At 40.2% G+C, this 22,895-nt stretch overlaps 1 protein-coding gene across 1 annotated transcript in view; it reads left to right on the top strand.

Moving 5' to 3' along the window:
• The window catches only part of LOC140673598 (uncharacterized), a 92,016-nt gene that overhangs the window by 2,309 nt on the left and 66,812 nt on the right, over positions 1 to 22,895 (top strand). Inside the window, exons 2-3 of the mRNA XM_072906654.1 lie at positions 4,775 to 5,264; positions 18,620 to 19,855. Coding sequence (XP_072762755.1) covers positions 5,081 to 5,264; positions 18,620 to 19,855 — 1,420 coding nt within the window. The 5' untranslated portion in view covers positions 4,775 to 5,080. The remainder of the gene's footprint in view (positions 1 to 4,774; positions 5,265 to 18,619; positions 19,856 to 22,895) is intronic.

Here is a 22,895-nt window from a genome sequence, read left to right on the forward strand (position 1 = left end):
CGAAAAGATACCCGTGATATGATGATGGTATTCATGCCGATCCTCTTCACTCGAAAATTTTATTCCTATTTTCATCCTCGAAATTTTCGTGTTTATGGATTTTATAGGATTATAAGAAGTTGAATTTACATGGGATTTGAGCTCCTTAAATAAATGATACGCGAACGGTTTCATATAAATTATATATTACATATCTTGTAAATCATATAATCAATATTATAATGATTAGATTAAGTGGTAAATTATATGTTACAATTATTGTAGATTAAATAGTTAAAAAGGAATAAGTACTCTGACTGTGTTTAAAGTATTAAGAGTCGGATCGAAAGGCAGAAAAATTTCTCAGCCGTTGAAAAAAAATCCACCTTCGACCTCGAGCGTCGACTGTCGAGCTTCGAAAAACACATTTCTTTTTTTTCTTCCAACTAAAGGGGAATATCGCGTTACCGTCTGTTCGGCGGCTCTCGATTGTTTCATTCTCTCGATCCGTCGGTTCCGCGAGCCGACCGACGCGAGATTCGCTCTTTCCGAGCTCGCGCTCGAAACAGCTGATGTCAAAGCGACGCCGATGACGTTTCTCGCTGGTCGTGACAGTTCGTGCCACGGGCCGATGACTTCATTCTTCACCCTCCGACGCGTCCGTTTTGGGTTTCTATTGCCGTTTTTGCGGTGAAGTCGATTCGTATAGACGGAGCCTTGGAAACGTCGGCGCGGACAAAGTGTCTCGATGAAACGCATCGAGAATCGTGAAACACGATGTTTAACGTCGCTCGAGGATGTTCAGTTATTGTGTTGGAAAGTCGTTCGAATTTTTGAGCGGTGAATGTTTATGCTTTTCTGAAATCTGATGCATTCCAATCGATCAGTCTGAAGACAAGGATTTATCCATTGATAATTATTATTTAATTGCATATAATACTTTGTGAGACTGATATAACTAGTCGGTGCACGCGTTGAAAGTAGATAGTAATAAAATGCGATGTAAATATTCAAATGTGGAATACTCGCCCTTGTACTTTCAAGTTACAAGGCCAGATCTGATCTGGTTCAACTAGTTGTTGTAATCCTAGGACGTTGGAACGTGCCTCAACGTGATCAAATAGAGAGACACTATCCTCTATTCTACTTCAATTCGAATGACATATATAGATGAAATAGAATTTCGTTATTGTCGTCCGAATCAAGTTCTCGTCCGTTTCTTCTCGTAATTTCGATGTCGCGTATTATCCGTATTATGTTTTGAGATGTATATAGATGTTGGTTCGACGCTGCCGCGGGCGCTTTTAAGAAGATTAACAAATTTTGATAAGATTAGCCGGACGATACGTGATCGGGGAACGTGTGCCGATGGAGTTTCGTCGACAGTGGACACAGTGATGTAACACGGAGTCTAGAGATAAGATTCGACGCCTTAATACAATTAACGTTTCTTGAGATCAGACAAATTACAATCGAATTCGAAAAAAGAAAATCACGAGAATGTGAAAAATCACATTGGTTCGATATCCAATGTGTGATTAATATGACGAAAAAGACTATTCTATTGTTTTGAGAATATCTTTATTCCTTTTACATAAATAAATTGCTTGTTCAAAGACATTTAATATAGTTTTCCATCAAGAGAAGTATATTCTTATTATTCAAGAATAATTTTCACGAATAGGAAGCAAAATTTTGGATGGACTATTCAAACCAGAGAAAATGATTATAATATTACACTCTTGAGGTGATTATTATAATAAAATTAATTCTTGAAATTTGATATTATCAAATTTTTCTAAGAAAATTATACGTTGGTGTTTATATGAAACAATGATCGCGTTAATTGAAGTATATTTTTTGTGTAGGATTTTGAAAAAAAAAAAAAAAAAAAAAAAAAAATGAGCGAGTTTTGCCTGTATTAATCTTGCGCGAGATTTATAATTATCATCGAGATATGATGAGGAAAGTCCAGGCGAAAACTCGTTATGTCAAAGTACCGGTGAGATCATCTTTATCGCAGTAAACAAATATAGTACATATATACTTATCAACTGTAGTGGTTATTTCTTTGGCGGTTCAACGGACGCGTTCTAATTTCCTCAAACCTGTTCTTGTCACGGTCGCTGTACATAATACTCCTGATATATGACGATAAGCCTATAACTCTAGGAAGCACGATCGCTTATCGCGATTTGCGCTATACCAAATTCCCCAGAGTTTTATGTTTTTATTTTTTTTATTATTTTTTTTTTTTTTTTTGACAGGTCGTCCTTTTCTCATTGAATGTCGCAATGTTTCGCTCTCGGTTAAAGTCTACGATTTATTTTCGTGGTAGGCCGCTATCTAGCCCAGGGTTAATCGTTATCACGATTATCAGATCGATGAAATCAGACTCGCACGATCTGTGCGAGTGATCCGTCGAAAGTGCATATCGGTCAAGCGTTTGATTTCGATTATCTCGAGGGGAGGGAAGGAGAGGAGAAAATCAAGTGTGTGTGTGTGTGTGTGTGTGTGTGTATGATTTCTTAGATTAGGACATTTTCTTTGTGCTCTATTTTCTTTCCACAGTGATATGAGATTATGAAATTTCAAGCGTTAGAAGTTGACAGAAAAATTCTACCTGTCACAGAAGAAAGAGTGAGAAATCGACGAGAAACAAAGTGTTGGTTTTTCTCCCCTTTTTTCCCGACGATACGAGTATTAGTGAATATTTAAAAAACTGCGAGAATATATATCTTCCCGGTAGTAAATATTTCGAGCATATTAATGGTTCACAAACGACCGCTATATGGACGCGATAAAGTGAATGTATGTGCGTGCGCGGTTCGCGTGATTTATATTGCCGAAAAAAAAAAAAAACAAAAAAAATATTATTCCGATCGTGAGATATCTCTCTGTGAAAAGTAATCGCGAGCTCGTCTTGCGATTGTGTCGAGCGATACGGTTTGATTGATCTGTCCAAATTTAGTTATATCTATGATCGATCGTTTCGATGTTTTGGGCGATAACCGCCCAAGTTGGGCGACACAATCTGCGATGTCAATATCTTTCGATGGGTTTAATTAATGAACTATTTGATGGGCTTAATTAATGAACTATATTATGTATATTACTCTGATTAAATTTATACAATTTGTAAGAAATACCCGAATATTCAAATACTTCCAACAGGAGATTGCTCGATATTAAATTTACATGTTATAATTAATCTCTTGACTCTAATACTGTATACGTATCGCCTCTCTGACGTAAGTTAATAATATATTTGCGTAAGAACTTATCGTATAATACATTAATAACGACAGGAAAATCTCGATAGCTCGGTAATCAAAATTAATCGGATATGCGTGTCACATTTCGCGTACGGTATCAATCTTATCGATGTATGCTTTTTCGTGTGTATCTTATCGCGCATTGTTTTCGAGTGCTTTATTTGCTCTGCTAATGCCAACTAATTTTTGCGTTAGCACAAAATGAGGAAAAGAAAGAGAGCAAAAAAAAATAGAGGAAAGATGTATAATAGATATTCTTGAATTTATGCGCGAAAAAAAACGATTATTTATTTAAAACGGAAAAGTAAAAGATTTATCATTACTTTTCCGATTAAAAATGAAACCCGTTGACCGGTTCCTCGAGAAAAGATATTTTTTCCACGCGATAACGAAAATGATTATCTAATATTTCCAAAAATTTGCCGTCTCTTGATAAGACTTCTCTCTCTTTCTCTCTCTTTTGTGTCTCTTTTCTTCTCGCGCCCCTCTATTTGGGATTGGTGGACCTGTCCCGGGGTTACGTCATCGATGACCTTGATCGCCCACATAAACTGATTGATAAATCATTTCGAGCACTTGATCGTCGATCGAGCGATACTCAGTATGTTCGCATTGAAGCGCTGATCAGGACCTAATTACCTTAGATCTCGTTGATCGATTATCGAAATTTCCACGCGCGTAAGTCTCTCATTCCGGTAAGTCTGCTGTTTTTGTATCTCTTCCTCGGTTTTATCGGATCTCGAGAGTGTTGCGTTTTGAATCGGAAAAGCCGAAATGGAGTTATGCAGCTTTAATATGCTTGATTAGATACCTGGTAACCGTAAATTGAATTTAAAAGGCAAGAAATTAATTCTTGCTTTCACGTCAGGTATTCTGAATCTTTCAACTTATTTTTCAACTGGACGAGATGACGTTTGGTCGCTTTTCTTTTCATTTTTTCGAGTTCAAAGCAGAACGCCGCATCCTGCTTTTTTCAGCGACGAGAAAATCATTGTTCGTGTCTTTAACACAGTATTAATTTATAATACCTGTCTGCTATTTTTTTTTTTTTTTTTTTTTTTTATGCGAGACGAAAAAAGCAAAACGCGTGATTTGATCGAAGTGACACGTGTGGAGATACAGCCGGCCAATTGTTGTACTTTCCCATTAATTAACACAGCAAAGACTTTATTAAAGTGACTCGATCTATTCCCTTCCATCTCTCGCGAGTAATATCATTAAAACGCGACACTCGTATAAAATCACAAAATTATTCGTCGCCTATAAAATCGCGGGCAGAGGAATTTTCGCATTCGTCTAAAATGCGTCAATTAACTTTTTCATCTGCATATATTTATTCGATGGTCTAAATTAATTGATCAAGCACACTCCTCCGATCAATAAAATCATGACTTCTTGAAGCCCCAAGTAATTTTTAAAATATATGCTTTTTACAAACTTCACTAATCATCTTGCGATCTTATTATTCTCAAGCAAAGAGACAAAGGTTCGATCTAACTCGTGCTATTCGTATTTTGCAGGGCGAAGAGGGGTAGAAGAGAATTCCTTGGGTGATCTCTCCTCAGCAAATCAGAGCAGGATTACCTATGATCCCGTTGGGTGTCGCGAGGACGACGGAAAAGGCAGAGAGGCGCTTTTGGCAGCGTTCCTAATCTTCTCCTGCCTAGTCTGCCTCCTCCCGTTCTCTTCTCTCTTTCTCTCTCTCTTCATTCCGCTTTCCACCCCCCTCTTCTTCCATCTCCTTCCTCTCCGCCTGCTGGCGTACCTCGTCGGCGAGCGGTGGCGAAACCTCGCGCGTCGAGAAACCTCACGTCGAATCACACACTATGGACATGAGCAGCGAGTCGAGCACCGCTAGATGGTACGAGCCACCCAGGTCGTCGCTGGAGCCGCCTTCGGGGGGCGCCGGGGTGGCCGGGGTGGTCGGCAACCCCGGCGACTACAGGGGTTACTACCCCCACGCCGGACCGACAGCGCATCACCCGGCGGCCGCGGCCCACTACGCCCACAGTAAGTACACACATATCTTTTCTTTTCTTTTTAACCACCCTCCACGTTTATTTTCTCTTCGCGTTTGCCCTTCCGGTTTTTGAATGGCGGTCAACGACCGAGCGCTACCGGACGTTTCCTCTGAAAAGAGTCGAGAGGTCGGGAGAGACGCGAGTGCTCTCTTTATTCTTCTTTAACGCGCAGCTGTGAGGAGGATAATACGTATAATCTCGGCACTAATTTATTATAACCTTATCGATCCAAGTCCGCCTTAGTGATTCCGACGCGCCGGAATCTCGAGAAGCTCTCGATTATGGCGATAATCTAACTTGTCGCTTCGGAGGATTCAGCCTTTCTTCTTTCCTTTGAAATATCGCGAATATCGATCATTTTTGTCTGTGATTTTTCTAACAACAATTTCTCAATTTCTTTTCTCGAAAACAATTAATCATAAAATAATATATTTAAGTAAATTATTTTTCAAATTTATTATTTTAGTCTTTATTTAGAATGTTCAAAGAAGGTATATACATTTTTTCAGATTTTTTTCAAACATTTTTACATATTAATAAACTTATCGAAAATACGCTGACCCACCTGTACAGTTAGAAGGTGCCAAAAATAACAATACGCAGGAAGAGTTAATACAAAAGGTATCGCGAAAAGGACATCAATATCGGAATATTGAGTCTACGAGAGGATTTAGATGACGACTTTATATAATACCTCGTATAATAACAGCATGCACTTAAAATTCTTAGGGATTTTTTTTGTGGCTGAAAAAATCAGGGAACTCTAATAGAATTTTATTGAGGTTCAGAAGGAAATTAAAAAAAAAAATACTTTGATAATTTTACTTTCATATATATATATTAAAGTAAATCCAGCAAATTATATGTTTTCAATATATTATAAATTTTTGTTTATATATTCGATTCTTAACAAAATATTAAATATGCAGTGCATTAAAAAAAAAAATGAAATTTTATGCAAATAAAAAATTCGTATGAAAGTTATTTAATTTTTTTAGTTTATTACATCTATAAATCTAACACTCTTGAAACTTAAGAGGCTTTGTATGAGTGAGAAATATTAGAAAACGCATGCAATGAAAAATTTATTTGAGAGAAAGTTGTAGCATAAAGTCTTTATAAAATATTATCTTTATCTGGAATTTTGAACAAAAGTATTTGGAAGATCAGAATTTTTTTTTTTTTTTACAAGATTTGAGTAGACACCCCGGATACCCGTTACACCCAGCGTCACCGATGGTTTTCTCTCGCGTGTTTCACGACGCGGTTCAACGACCGTCGAACAGTCACCTCTCCGCAAGAGAGCACTTCTCATTAATTAGAATTTCTATATTTAATTAACGAGGCGTCTCCGAGGCTATCAGCGCCATCGGATGTCTCCCTTGATGCGTCGCCATTTTGTTCATTCTCCTCCCCTTCCCTAGATGCCCTGTCTTGATAATTAAATTTCTACCACGGCTGATATCAGCGAAAAAACATTGTACCTTTGGGAGGCTCTAAAGAGAGAGAGAGAGAGAGAGAGAGAGAGAGAGAGAGAGTGACAACTGTCACACATGTCACAGGACTTTCTTAGCGCTAATAATTCACCCCGAGTGCAACGAAACGCACTCGAGCACCGCGTGCTCTCGAGCACGCAAGTGCGTGTCGTTGGCCACGTGCTCTGCCGCCTCTCGCGCATTCTCTTGCTTGACAAATGACTTTCCATTTCGAGCGACGCCCTTCTAGTGCGAATATGACAGCAAAGAATACGGTAATCCAAGCCTCGACGGATAAAGGACAAACGCAGGAAACGTGTTTGATTGGTTGCGCGTAAAAAGGAAGTCACATCCCGGGGGATAAGCGTAAACGTCGAGAGAAGATAAAAGAGAAAAATAAATAGCGAGGAAGCATTATTAAGAGGAAGTTGCGAGAGAGATTATATTAGCAAGTCGATAAAGATGAGACAGCAGATATACATATGTATATTGTTATTCGATATATAATAATTTAATAAATCAAAGCAAGACTCTCGCAAATTAAATAAGATGATTTAAATATTTCGATGGAAAATCTAATTTTTTTTTTTTTTTTTTTTTTTTTTTTTTTTTTCCATATAAAAATTGTTCTCTTTCTCTTTTAAATATTCTGCCAAAAGCTTGAAATAGTCTTGTGGATGTCTAAAGATGGAATCGCAAGCAAATCGCTCCTCTCTCCAAGTCTATATTTTCGAGTAATTCACGGCGTCCCGCGGAGAGGAAAAAGAGAGCCGTTTCGAAAGAGAGGCGCGTTCTAGGCCGATGGTGTATGTACACTCTAGATGTGTGTAATCTCGATAGCGCTCCTTCGGTTCCTCGCCGCTGGCCAAGCATGAAAAAGCGTAGTACGGATAGAATAGAGGACGAGGAGAAGAAAAGAAGAGAAGAGAAGAGAAGAGAAGAGAGGAAGAACGGAAAGAAGAAGAAACGGAAAGGAGAGAAGAGAAAAGGTGGTGGACGCGTCGAGCTTCGCTCGAGACTCTTTGGCGGGAGGAGGAGGAGGAGGAGGAGGAGAGCCGAGGAGGAAACACGATACAGCCGGGCCAGATCTTGGCCGAGGCCGTGGAAGGCGATATCCCTGATTCGTGCCGACGTGCGCGGATCATACTCGGGCCTCTGTTAGCTCGTGGCCCTGAAAAAACGACGCCCCTAATCGGAATCAAATCTACTGCTGGCTACGATTGTGCGCGTCGAGGAAAAAGCGCGGACGTTTTACTTCGCAAGAACACTCGCCGCCGGTTAATCCTTTTTTCTTTTTCGACAGGGAGAGAGAGAGAGAGAGAGAGATGTTTTTTAACTTCGAGCACAGCCGGGCAAGTCGGTCGCTTTTTGATTAAAGTCGCTCGGAAAACCTTCGAGTCTGTCGTCCCGAGAGTTTTGACAGCCGACTTTTGACGCGAGCAGGGCGGGAAAATATGTTGACAGCTGGTGAATATCGAGAAGTTCTTTTTTCCAAAATATTCTTAATCGACCACGACGATGTTACGACAATTTAATTCTAAAACAATGGGGCATAACACATGGTTAGATTTACATAAAGAAATGTAAATCTCTAGCTTGGTTAGCATTAGAATACCATGTAAAGCGGTATCTATATACGGTGGAATTGTAATTTACGTGCGCGAGAGGAGAAAGCGGGTTGCCCCAAGTCGGAATCGTTTATAGCTTACTAGGATTACCGATAGGACTAGGTCAGATTTTGATATTCGCGAGCCGAAGCGCAATATTTCTCTCCGACGATTTAGTCATAAAGCGACAAAAATCACGACTATATTCGAGAGAAAGAGAGGGAGGGGATGTATATTAAAAAACTTGGAACTTTTTAAAGATTGAAATTAGATTTAGATTAATTTAGTTTATTTTTTAAAGAGTCGAGGAATTTTTTAAATATTCTCTCTTTGATAATTTTGCTTACATTGTAAATTAAAAATATACATCTATCTCTGTTTATATTTTTTAACGAAATATTGAATATGCAAGTAAATATTGTAATTTTTAATGATAAAAAAATAAAATTTTATTTTTTAAAGTAATTTAAAAAATTATTTAATTTACGAGTAAAAATTTCTTGTCTTATGAGAGTTAGTCAGTTTTTTTTTTTTTTTTTTTCCAGTACATTTGTAAATCGGACACTTGACGCTTATATGAGTGATAAAAAAATCTGGAAGAAATATTCTCTTTTGCTGGAATTTCCAGCAGAAATACCTGGGAATTTTCGTACAAGATTTGAGATTTTTACAAGATTGCGAGAGAAGGAGAACGAGGCGGAGGAAGAGGAACGGGACAGCGTTGTTAAAAAAGAAATAAACAAGATAGGCGGAGAGCGGGATGCACAATGCACACACACATAGCAAACACACAGTGGTTGCGGCAGACAGGAAGGAAGCGCAGCCAACCGCGAAGCCCGCGGGGTCTGAGAGAGGTGCATACGTAATTGCGGGGCCACGCGGGAGGCGCTGCTTTTATAAGTTAGATCTCTTCTCCTCCCTCCCCCCCCCTCTCTCTCTCTCTCTCTCTCTCTCTCTCTCTCTCTCTCTCTGTCATTCCATGCTCCTCGCGTCTATCTTCGCGCGCGAGACTCTCGTACCCTCTCGTTGTGTCGCGCGTTGTGACGTATACTGCGCTGCTGGCTCGGGCCAAAGTGGCACGGACGAATGCACCGTCGTTGCACCGATGTGTGCAAAACGTGTGCAACCGCGACACCGTATACACCGACCGACCGAGCGACGCCATCTTGCGCAAATGCAGACGCCAGCCGAAGGCGGAGCCTCTCCCGAAGGGCCTCTCTCCCGTCGTTTCTCTATCACCGTATCTCTCTCTCTCTCTCTCTTTCTCTCTCTCCATCTCTCTCTCTCTCTCTCTCTCTCTCTCTCTCTCTCTCTCTCTTTCCCAGTCTAGTTCACCGTGGCAGATGCAGCTTCACCGCGATCAATCTTCCTCCTCGTCGCCGGCGTTTCGTTCCCCTTCGTAACCTCCTCCCTGCGGTAGCTCCGTTTCCCCCTCTCCGGTAATTCAGCGTCCTTTTTTTTTGTCTTAGGATATCGATTAATTAATCTCGTTGGTGTTCGTAAAATTGACAATCCCTCTCGACTTCGACATTGAATTCCTCGTATAATAATTAGGTATTAAATTTGTGCTCGCATTAAATTCTCTCTCGGGTCATCTGCTTTTCTATTCCCCGGCGTCTTATAATCGAGAGAGAAAGAAATTGTATGGTGGGGGTACGGGGTGAAATTACATGTTATTACGCGAAAGCTGCTGGGGGCGCTCGATGTGAAATGAGACGTTATTTTCTGCGGGAATTTCGTGCGCGGGATTATATTATAAAGCGAGGAGGGGATGAAAAGGGGAGTGAGCGACGGTCTCTTAAAATCCGTGAGATACTTTTGGGCCTGAAATTTAAGTCTCCCATCGATATTTATTCGCAACAAAGATTATTAACACGGAATTAAAATATTCTTCGACAGGAGGGGGGGGGGGGGGGTTAACGTAAAGTCCTCGTCGATAACAATCCTGGCGATAACAATGCTTATGATTCATTTGCACGCATTTGGTTAACGAGGTTGACCACGCGTGTTTTTACGCTCATATGTTTTTCAAGCGAGGCGCATATTTTTTTACGCATTATCGGTTGTTATTAACGACGCTAATTGGGCCTGCAAATCGAGGATGCTCCCGTTTGAGGGGAAAAAAAAGAACAAAGAAAAAAAAAAATTACGACCAAACTCGCGAGTTGAAATTTCTCGAGCCTTCCTCATGATTTTCTCCTTATTTACGACAACAATTAACAACGTTACGCTCGGTAATCGAGCAAGTGCTTCGAGGAAGTGCGATAACGCGCATCCATCAACGCGAGAATCTCGATGAAATGTATATTTCGAGAGAGAATCTTTCCTTTTTTTACGATTTGACGATTTAACGATGGCAATTCTGTTCGCGGTTTGAAAAAAAGAGTCGTAATTCTTTCGCGCAAACAAAATAATTACTTACTATCTCACGATAACGTTAAACAGAAAAAAAAAGAGTATTTTTGAAGTTGTGAAAATATCGTTATTCTCGACGTGTAAATGAATATAATTGTTTGCTCCAAGACATTTAATATAATTTAATATAATTTTCAATTAAGAAAAATATATTCTTATTATACAAGAATAATTTTCATGAATAGAAAAAAATGTTGAATGAATGAACAAACATATATGTTTATTCAAATTAAAAATTATAATAATAATATTATATTCTTGAGATGACTATTAAAATATAATTATAATATTGTTACAATTTAAGATTATCAAATCTTTTTAAGAAGATTATATATATTTATACAATGACCGCTCAAGTATAAGATAAATTTCCAGATCGCTTCGTTTAATAAGATCAACACGCGAATTTCGCGTCTCTCTTGTATCAAAGATCCGAAAAGCGACGTCGAAGGCAAATGGCCGGGAAATAAAGCGCGTCTCTCCGTGAAAGACCAGAGTCCTTTCAGACGGACCTGCCGGCGCTTTGAATCCTTTTGATCCTTTGAGATTGACACCTCTCGTCGCACAAAAGCAAAACATGCTCTCTCTCTCTCTCTCTCTCTCTCTCTCTCTCTCTCTCTCTCTCTCTCTCTTTCTCGGGGCGCGGTTAATTATTTGGAGTAGTCGCTTTGAGGGAGATTCCATTCGCGATGATCTCGCTCGGAATCATCAGATATTCGTCGGGACTAAGTTTTCCACCAGTCGATGGTCACGCGCATTTACTAATTATTCCTTATCTAAGGAGGTTGTTTTTTTTTTTTTTTTTTATTGAAATATTTCTCTCCTTCTAGAATATATTTCCTTGCAACCGCGGTGGAAAGGAAATGCAATAATGATAAGTAGCGTGCGAACTGTGTTGTTTTATCTGTACTTATTTACATTTTGTTTGGAAAATAATCGCGACACTTATATTTCGTTGTGTATAAATAGTTTAGCGGAAATAGAAAAAAGTAATTTGCGGATAAAAAAATTGATGACCGATCAACATCGATTAAATATATTATTCTTGCGACAAGTTTTACAAAAGTAATAATAAAACTTGCATTTAATAATCCCGAATGATTTGCGTAAGTTTTTCTACAACTTTAAATCTGCTCTCTAATTTCGGAAGGAAATTTTCCTCCTATTTTAAACCTAAATTTTTTTCAGGATTATAGATTCTAGATTTTGATAAATTTTTTACCTATTTTATAATAGATGGCAAACGAATTTTTTACTTGGAGGTTTAAAATAGATGCTTTCGACAAAACTACAAGTTGATAGTGTTTTCGAATGAAACAGCTTTGATTGCTCTGAAAGCGATTAAATTCGATTTGTCGTAAACATATGTTCGACCGAAAATTAGTTTTGAATCTGATTAATATAAATAATACATTAATAAAATACATCCTGTTCGACACTATTTTAAAGCACAAGATTCTTTGTCCCGATTAATCAATTCAACATCTACTCGAAGCATTAATTAATTTAATAATCCAAGTATCTTAAATCAAATTTAAAATGAAGTTTATGACGTTATTAATCGCTGTCAGAGCTATCGAAATTGCTTCATTTGAAAATGATATACAGCCATGTCTAAGATTATTAGGCATTCCATGTTTTCGCACGTTTCTAAAAAAAATAACGAATTAATTTTTATTTCTTGAAACTAGTTAAGATTGTGTGTATTATTTTCAAATTATTGATTATTGTCTCGTTTTAAATTAACAAAGCATATATCCTAAATTGTTTTTTAGAAACTTTATATTCTTTATTCTTTATTTCATTTTATCGTTCTGTTTATTCTAATAAATTAGCATTTTAAAATGTCAAAATAAACAAAAGTCTAAATTTTATTATTGCATTTGCAAGGATAATCCTGAGTTGAAATTGCTAAACAGATCGTTGAAACAACTATTACGTAAGTAATTGAAATCGATGGTGTTGTATTTATTTTGACATACATACTAATAAAGTAAGAAAACATTAAGGATGCTTAACAATTTTGGACATGACTGTAAGTTTTTTTTTTGAAAAGGAATGTTTTCTCTGTTTAAAATCAAGAATCAAAGCAATATGTATTAAATTGAAAACAGTGATCAAAAGTATAAGAAAAAGAAAAGTTGACTCGAGATATCATTATTGCATTATTACTTACATCCTTTATTTTAATAATCAGGGGGGAGGGGGGATGCGATTAGTAGACGAGATTCTTAAAAGGCGTCGCGTTTTTCTCTCTCGCGAACTTGCGGTTTTCGTCGGTTGGAAAATGCGGCTTTCGCGGCTTTCACTCCTCGAGCTAGCTTTGATCTTCGCCCGTAACCGGCGCGGCGTGGAGTATAATATAAATGTAAATCGGAATCGAGAGACTTGCGTATCTCGATCCCGCGTAATAGGTCGCGGGTTTTCACGACGCAGGAAAAGAAAAAAAGGAGAAAAAATCTCCCGACACAATATGTTACGCAGGTGCCGCCTGTAATAAACCTGATCTGTTTCCCGGACCCGTCGTCGGCAATCGCGACGCACACGCGCGCGCCTGTATCGCCATTACCATATTAATTTATTATCGGAATCTTGACAAGTAAGTAGGCGCGCGTGGGCGCGGATCCGCTCCTGAATCATCTACGCTCGTACGATCGAGTAAGAGATTAATCGAACCGATCTCGTCTGACGATCTGATATCGTTTTATGTCCCGTGTGACGAGCGAATTTAACATGCATACCCGCGGGCTAAAGAGAGTCGAAATTTTTTAATCTCAATTTTTAACCTTCGATATGTCACTTAATATCTCATCATTCATTTTCGAAACTATAATTCATCCATAATTTTTTGTGAAAGTTCCTCTTCTAAATTTCTAACAATAAGTGGAAAACTCTCTCTGTTCATTTATTGCCTCTTCGGAATACAAAATAGCAGCTCGGTTTCTATACGCGTAAAAATTGAGGCTGGAAATAGGAGCGACATCGTTACAAAAGAAAAATGTGCAAAAAAAAAAAAAAAAAAACCCAAAACAATTTACAAACATTGCCGCGGTAATTTTTTGAAACGCGCATTAGCGGGGGGGGGGGGGGGAAGGGAGAAAATGCGGTTAGAAGCGAGCGCGTTATCTGTGCCGTCGTGCCGATCTCGCCACGATATAACAGTGACCGTATCCGTGGATTTTTCATGAATATTCATGATACGCCGAGCGTGCGCAAAACCCTCGGCTATTATCTAGGAATCAGCCGGTCGGATAATATCGCGGAGGACGCGTATATATTTAATGACGCGGGTAAAACGGCGGGGCGAGAGGCGGAAAATGTAGGTATTAAGAGACAATCTTTCTCGAGTTTTGAAAAAAAAAAAAAAAGAGTGATTTGCGATCCCCCCCTCCCCCTCTAGATCGGCTTAAATCGCGCGAGTTGAAATTTGATACGATGACGGCGAGAATAAAACGATGAAAACCTGAGGAAATCAATATCGTTAGCATAATATCGCCGTTAATATACGACAGCCTATATACATTAGGTTGTAGCTCGCGTGGTGGTGGGCGTCCCGTCGATATTTTTGGCCCGATAGACTGGGCAATGTCGCCTTAATAGTGCAAAGGATCCGACGATCAGAGAGCGACGGATATATCGCGATGTGTCCCTGTCATTCCGAACGTCATCTTGCCGGGATGAACGCTCTTACGGAATTCCTCGAAATCCATCCACGTGCCGTTTCCTCAGCTGTTTTTTGTCAAATTTTGGATCCGTTGACGTCGACAATTTTTCGATGTATTTCTGATGTACAGAGAGAAAGATCATTCCTGGTTTCAGAATATCTTTATTCTCGACACGCGATCTTGATGAAATGAGATTACATAACGTTAATACAAATTGCTTGTTTGAAGACATTTAATATAGTTTTATCTAGAAAATTAAATTCCTATTAAGAATAATTTTCATTACATGGAGAAAAAAATTATTGGATGGACAAACGGTACTTACATATTCAAATAAAAAAATTATAATGATAAAATTAAAATAATATTAATTATATATTCTTGATGTGTCTATTATAATACAATATTAAAATTAAATTAAATTGTAAAATAAAATTATAACATTTTTGAAATTTAAACTTATCAAATTTTCCTAACAAGATCATATTGTTGCTCATAATAATAATCGTGTTCATCCTATTCTAGACGATTTCTCGAAAATCATCAGTATTCGCCGGAACGTCGAGAATGCGTGCAATGTCGAGATGCTCTCTCGAACATAGTCGTCGACCATATTGTCCGGACGCGCTCCTCGTTCCACGGTCGATCGGCGACTGCAGATAAAATTGCGGGGTCGACAGAAATATCGCGTCGAGATAACAGAGAAAGAGAGAGAGAGAGACAGACAGAGAGAGAGAGAGAGAGAGAGAGAGAAAGAGTTATGTCAGCGCGCCTGTCAGGATGGGACGCGAGGGAGAGAAGTACATAAGAGCGGGAGCCTCCCTGGTTTCCGGGGAGAGGGAAAGGCAAAAAGTCTCGCGAAATCCCGTAAAAACGGGAGCCGGAGAAGGGGAGGGGGAGAGACGGAAAGCGCGATAAATATCGCGCTCGGCGCGATGGAAGTTTTTTTATTGCGTCGAGAGTGCGAAGTGGTTCTTTCTTCTCTGTCTGCTCATTTCTTGCCGCCTTTATCCCTGCCTGCCCCCTCACCCCCCCCTGTCACTCTCGCTCTTCTCTTTTTCTCTCGTTACGAAAGGAAGGAACGACCGGACTTGATGCATGTTTCTTTCGTAAATTCTCGCTCTTCGAAGTAATATTTCATAGTTGAATTATTGAAAAATTTTATTTCATTGCAACTCGGCGAGGTTTCTTTTTTAAAAAACGATTTTTTAAAATAATTTTGTTCTTATATCGTGTGAAAAATGTTTATCTTATAAAGGAATTTATTTTAGCTTTTTTAAATGTAATATTTAAGTAATATTTGAAACTTAAATGACACTTCATTTTTCCTTCATGTGATTGAAAGGCATCAGAAAACGCACGCAATAAAAAAAACTTATTTTAGAAAATTGCATCCAAAGAATCTTTAAAAAAATTCCCTCTATCTGGAATTTCGAACAAAAAAAATCTGGGAAAACAGAGAATTTTCAGAGAAACTTTTTACAACAATAGAGTAGAAATTTTTTCGAACGATCGAAAAATTACGGAATCGGCAGCGTGTACAGGGATGATTAACGGGTAGGGGAGGTGGGAAATATCTCTTGGTGCAACGAAAAATGGTGGAGGATCAGCAAAACATAGCCGCACGTAGGAGAGCTTGTTTACTTTTCATCGCGGCTGCGCCGTGCGATGCAACGGATCCAATTACAGACAGGCCATCGTTGGCTCTCCGATTAATTACAGAGCGCAGCTGCTCATCTCGCGCTGCCCGCTGTGTATTCGTAATATTGTGTTTCGCGCCCCTCTAAATTTAGAGACGCCGACCACTTTCCGCGGTCTCGCCGCCATTTGCTTTCGACGATTGCGGCGAACAATTTCGCGTCCGCAATTTCTCCTTGCGATTAAAACGTCTTTATATGCGGTATCTGATTTGAAATTGCATTGAAAAGATCATGGAACTTATATATGGCTCTCTCGAAATTAATGTCGTATTAATTACAGGGTGTATTCCTAGAAAAATATGAAATTTTCAGGAATTTCTTTTGTATCGAAAAAAAAGGAATTCTTGTAGAATTTTGTTGAGATTCAGGGAATTTTTCCAAAATTCTTTCTTTGATAATTTTGCTCTCATATTTTAAACAGTCAGCCAGTTAAGCAAATTATGCGTTTAAAATATATATCTATTTTTATTTATATATTCAATGTCTTAACGAAATATTAAATATGCGATACATATTCTTTATTGTAATTTTTAGTGATAAAAAAAACTGAAAAAGTGCAAAATATTTACCTTATAAAAATTGTTTAGTTTTTTTCTCGATATGATTCCAAAAAACGCACGCGATTACAAAATTTATTTTAGAAAGTCATAAAAAAAGGTCATAAGAATATTCCCTTCACCTGGAATTTTGGACAAAAATACCTGGAAGATCGGGGAATTTTTTTGCCACGAGATTCGAGTAGACACCCTGTAATTAACAATTGGAGGGAGACAGGACGAGGCGCGGTAAAACATCGTTCTCCCTTGTTATCAGCGTATGCCGTGAAGGTGGAGCGACGTCGGCAGGCGTTGTTGGCAAGAACCACTCGATATATCGATCCGGTCGACCGGGGCCGGGGCCGGGGCCGGGGCCGGGGGCCGGGGGCCGGGGGCCGACCCACCCGTACAAGCGGGTTTGCATGCGTCGCATGTGCACGCTCCGGCATTCGCTGGCAACAATGTGCATCCGCAAATTTGCACGGATATTAAGAACGCTGCACTTTCCTGACGGCGAGAGGTGGGGATCGGTTAATTAGATGGACCGACGTCGTCGTCGTCGTCGTCGTCGTCGTCGTCGTCGTCGTCGTCGTCGTCGTCGTCGTCGTGATTGTGGTCGTGGTCGTCGTTGTAAGATAATAACCGGGGATAATTAATTTGATGCGTAATGAGCTCTCATTAATGACATAGGTGACCGTATCGTCGCAGGACGGTCGTAATTGCCCATTCATTTTTGTCCCACAAACGTCACTCTAATCTCAGATATCGTCGTCGTGTCAGATTTTTTTTTACTGTTAATTATCTTCTCATTAAACGCGATTGCGTACGAGATTTTGATAAATTATTAGCAAAAAAAAAGGTGCCCTTTACCCAAAACGTATTCCGTACATTCAGGTACATTGATCCCGACACGCCTTCGTTTCGGTCTCGCACAATAACGATGAATCCTATGTATCGAGGGACGGAAAATGCAAGTATTGTTTGAAATATGCGGTATAAAAAGTTGAATCATGATATAGTCCGCGACTCTTTTGCATGCGACACGCGGTATCCGATTCGAATTCGCAGAGCGCAATTAACGTCAGGCGAACATTTCTCCAGCACTTCACTCGAAACGGAGCGACGTCCAGCCAGCAATTTTGCACGCGAAGGAGAGACGATCGTATAACGAAAGTAATATCGCTAATGAACGGTTAATTACGCGTAACCCGGGTGAATTCAAACTCGGACGAAGAGTAGTAATAGGTACGCATCTCGTCGTATCCGTTCGTCGGACAAGAGGAAGGGTCGTGATACTCCTCCGAGCAAGCCCTTGGGCCCTTGTATTTAATTAAGACGTCTGCCGCAATTAGGGCAGCCTTTTACGATCGGTCTAAAAGCCGATCATTCCGAGCACGCACTTTTTCAATCGGGTTTTTCTTCCTCGCGGAGGGAGGTACTGACTATGACGTCTAGACTCGCGGCTACCATTTCCAGAAGCGATTCCACCTGCTCGATCGCATTCATATAAATGCAGGTGTTGATAAAAAAATATTTATTGCAGCGGCAATGAAATCAGCTGATGCGATCAACGCTTTCAACATTTATTACGTTTATTTTCGCGTTGCTTTCTTTTTGAAAATAAATACTCTATTTGCATTACTAGTCAGAGTCTCAACGTCTGATGATTTCATTAGTGATATTTAGATGTTAAGATTTATCTGTTCAATAGATATTTATTATCTTTACTCTGTATTTTTTCCATCCTCAAACAAATGAGTGAATTTAAAAGAGTGTAAAAAAATGTATATCCCTTCTTTAAACAGACTAGAAAGAAGTTGCACGGAGACAAAACTGACCCGCCAGTACAGAGTAAGGATTAAAGATATAAGATTGTCATCCAGATTATAGATAATATATATCATGATGCAACAATCTCAGCTGACGTGTGACGTTTGCTTTTCCAGCAAGGATGTCGAGCAGCGGCGTGTCGAGCGGTCCGGTGAGCCAGGTCTGCCGGCCGCACTTTCACAGCTCGGTTCTCCATCCGTGGCTGTCCAGCAGCAGCGCAGACACCTCGAAGCCTTGGGGATTTCCCGCGACGACGGCGGCCACAGGCGGCGCCGTGAGCGACGAGAAGCCACAGAGTCCTCTGGGATCGTCGCTGCCGCCCACCACCGGAAGTCTGTCGAGTCACGGTGGCGGTGGCGCCGGCCACCATCTCTTCTCCTTCCCGCCGACGCCGCCCAAGGACGCTACGCCCGATAGCATAACCGCCAGCACGACCTCTAGCACGAACAACAACAACAACTCGACGAGCGCCAACAACAACAACAACAGCGGCAATCCTCTTTCCGGGTTGGGTGGTGGCACCGCCAGCGAGTACCAGGCGGCTGTCGCGCACGCGGCGGTGATGGGGGCGTTTATGCATCATCAGGACGCCCTGGGCGCGTCCGGGGCCAGCTCGTGCGACATCAAGCCGACGGTGATGCTCGGCCATCATCACGGGGCGCCCTCGCCGCCGCATCAGCAGCACAACGGCACCAACAACGGTGGCAACGGTCCCGGCACAAATGGTTCCTCTGCTGGTCAGGTGAAGCAGCGAGAAGGTAATAACCAATCCGGCAGTGTGACGGGCAGCCAACAGGCGAGCACCACGCAGCAACAACAGCAGCAGGACGCGTATCAGAGCAACAACGGCGTGCCGGCCGGCGGCGGTGGCGGCGGTGGTGGTGGCGGCAGTGGTGGCTCTGGCAATGGTAGTAGCGACAGTAGCGGCGGTGGCGCGGTCTCCCCCTGCAGAGATAGCTACGCGGCCGCGGCCGCGGCCGTCGCGGCTGCGGCGGCCAACAGTCACCATGCCACTTCCGGTTCGCAGTACGATCCGGCCGCGTACAACATGTACCAGCATCTGCAGTACCCCGCCGCCAGCCACCATCACCATCATCATCATCACGGCGCCACCTCGGCCTCGTCCGCCACCGCCGCGTCGTCCCACAATCCGCACAACGGCGGTGGCGCGGTCGCCGGTATTTTCGGCCACCACGCCGCCGGTGCCGGTAACCCGACCGGCGGCGGCCTGGCCGGTGTCGCGGACTCGAAGCTGCTAGTCGGTCACGCGCACGGGAACACGCCGGGCTCGCCCTCCGCGCAGCAGCAGCAGCAGCAGCAAAAGCCGAGGAACAAGTCGAGGACGTCCGCCGGTAAGCGGCACGCGCGTCTCTGTATGAGCATCACGGTTCTCTTTATGTTGGTCCTTTCTTTGGGTTCTCTCTTTCGGATCACACACTTTTTTTTTTTTTTTTTTTTTTTTAACCATTACTTCCTTTAGTTTTTTACAGGGTGTCTACTCTCGAAAAAAAAGGTGGAAAATCTAGATTTCTCAGGGATTTTTGTACCTGGAAAAATAAAGGAAACTCTCACTAGGACTCTTTAATAATTTTCCTTTTATACCGCAATAAATTATAAATATATATCTATCTCTGTTTATATATTTAATGTCTAACAAAATATTAAATATTTACTAAATGTTTTTTATTATAATTTTTAATAAAAAATGAAAATGTTATGCAAGCGAAAAGTATTTATCTTATAAAAATTATTCAGTCTTTTTCTTCATATAAATGAGAATCATTAGATAACGCATACAAATTTATTTTAGAAAGTCATATGAAATATTATTAAAATTTTCTCTTTATCTGGAATATTGAACAAAAGTATCTGGAAGATTAGGGAATTTTCAAGAATTCTTTTTATAAGATTTTTGAGTAGACACTCTGTTTTATTATAATTTATTTCGATTTTGTTTTTATCTTTTTCTTTTATTTGGTTATCTATTTTCCGTTCTTAATATTCTTTTTATACGGGAGAAATGTTTTGGAAAGTTATTTAGAATCGAATAAAGGCTCTCATAGAGTCTGTGAAAATTTAAAGAGATTTGTAAATTATTTTTGAAGTTTTTTTTTGTTATAGAAATCATCAGATAAATTTTAATACGAGATTTTAAGAAATTTTATATATGTTTTAAGATTTTTTTTTGTTTTTAAAAGTATGAGCTTTATTCAGAGGGAGATACAAATAATAAATAACATTTTTCCCGCATAAAATATTGGATTTTCTTTTTTTAATCATTCTTTGCATCATTGTTTGCTTTCGGCATTTTCAGTTCTGCTTTTTTGCACCGGCGTCGATTGTTAAAACTAAAGATACTAATATGTAAATTTTCAATAGCTTTGTTTTTATTTTATCTTATTTATAATTATACATTGCATTACCAAAGGATTTAAATCACTTAAGTTAAAATCGACGCTAAGGCATTTTGTTTCCTAATTTTTTAAATTTGTTTTATTTTTAATTAAACTTTTTATATATTTCTTTTTATTTTATTTTATTTAAAAAAAGTTTAGTTTCTCTTGAAAATTATTTTTGTTCTATCTGTATTTTCCCTCATTCGACATCCAGTCGATATATATCTTTCGTATATCTGTCTGGACGTGCAAACAAACAGAGGAGAGAATACAGATTGTGTTCTTATTGTTTGATCCTGTTTCCTCATTTTTTAAATTTTAACCGTGAGCTTTCGGTGGCGGTCGTCTTACGCTTGAAGTTCGTTCAGAACACGTTTTTTCCACCCGTTTCTCTGTTTTTTTTTTTTTTTCGGTCGAGCAGTATCACACAATTGCGAGAAAGAGAGGGAGGCACTGTGACTGTGATCTTTTGTATTTTGCCTCACTGATGTGTTTTTTGCGTGGCACCCACTCGAGAGAGCGAGCGCGAAGCACCACACCCGATTTTCAAAGATGTGACACACAATATATATATATATATATATATATATATATATTTATATATTTATATTATATATACCTCTATGTATCTTTATATTTATCTAAATACTTGTATACACACACACACACACACACAAACATAAAACCCACATACATGCTCAAAGAACACGAGAAGAAGCACAGGTTTTTTTTTTCGATGTGGTGTGACTAGCGCTGCGTTTTTATTTTTGTCACGGCAAAGCTCCCTCTCAAAGAGTCCACGGAGACCATTTTTCGGCGGTGCAACATTTTTTTCCTCGCCTCGCGAAAGAAATTCGCGGGTCACCACCGATCACAGTTGTCGCTCGTAAAAAATCGCGCCCGACGAGTCCTTTGGCGAGTTTTTTTTTCTTTCTTTTTTTTTTTTTTTTTTTTATGTAGGAAATTGCGCGTTCGCTCGTCGACGAAGGAGAAGGAAGAAGGTGGTCGCCGCGAAGCGGGGAAATGAGAAACGGTTGAAAAATGCCGGATACGCTGATTGCGGTAATAATAATGGCCGGTTGCTTCGGCCAGCGTAGCGGCGCCGGCGGCGTGGTAAAAATCCCAATTCCGGGAACAATGGCCCCCGGCTTCGCGGCATGGAAGCCCGCTAATTGAATCGACTTACGACACACACACGCACACCAGAAAGTCTCTCGAAAAAGAAGCCAGACCCGAGCATCCGCGGCTCCTCGGGAAAATCGCCCCGTGAGAAGGCCGCGAAAAGTGACGTTTTCGCAACCGGGAACTGTCAGAAGCGAGAAGCGGTGCCTGAGAAGAAGAGAGGAATAATCGTTTGAGCAATATACCTCAGACACACGGGATTGGCAAATATCCTCTTTTGCATGCGACCAGGAGGGGAGAAAACAGAGTCATCAAGAATATGAAAACAGAAGAAGCAGAGGAGTCCCGTTAGCTTCGAGAGGATCACGACGGGCAATTAGCGGAGGAAGAAAGAGACGAAGGAGAAAGAGAGAGAGAGAGAGAGAGAGAGAAAGGTAGTCGACGAGATTTGTGACGGAACGTCGCTTCCCTCGTACTGAATCATAACTCGGCCGTTGATGACAGAAGTGGCACGGGACAAGCGGCCGTTTCCTTCCGCCTCCGATCCTCTTTCGCGCTCCAACGACCACCGGTACCTCCCGGGCACCGAAATACCCTCGCCCGTTATTGTTTCTGCGATCGACAATAGGGTACAACCGCCGCGGTAAACGCTTACGAGGGAATTTCCTTTTTAGCGCGCACGGATCTTTTATCTCGGCAAAAAGTACTCGATATGGTACTCAAATCAAAGTATATTTTTTTTAATATACTTTATTCATCTTATTTTATGTATTATCAAATACATTGAATTATAATTAAATATATTTTATTTCATTCATTTTATTTAACTTATTTTATATATTATTAAATATTTTATTTAATTATTTAATAAAGT

Source organism: Anoplolepis gracilipes, chromosome 14 (genome assembly GCF_047496725.1).
Source record: "Anoplolepis gracilipes chromosome 14, ASM4749672v1, whole genome shotgun sequence".
Classification (NCBI taxonomy): domain Eukaryota; kingdom Metazoa; phylum Arthropoda; class Insecta; order Hymenoptera; family Formicidae; genus Anoplolepis; species Anoplolepis gracilipes.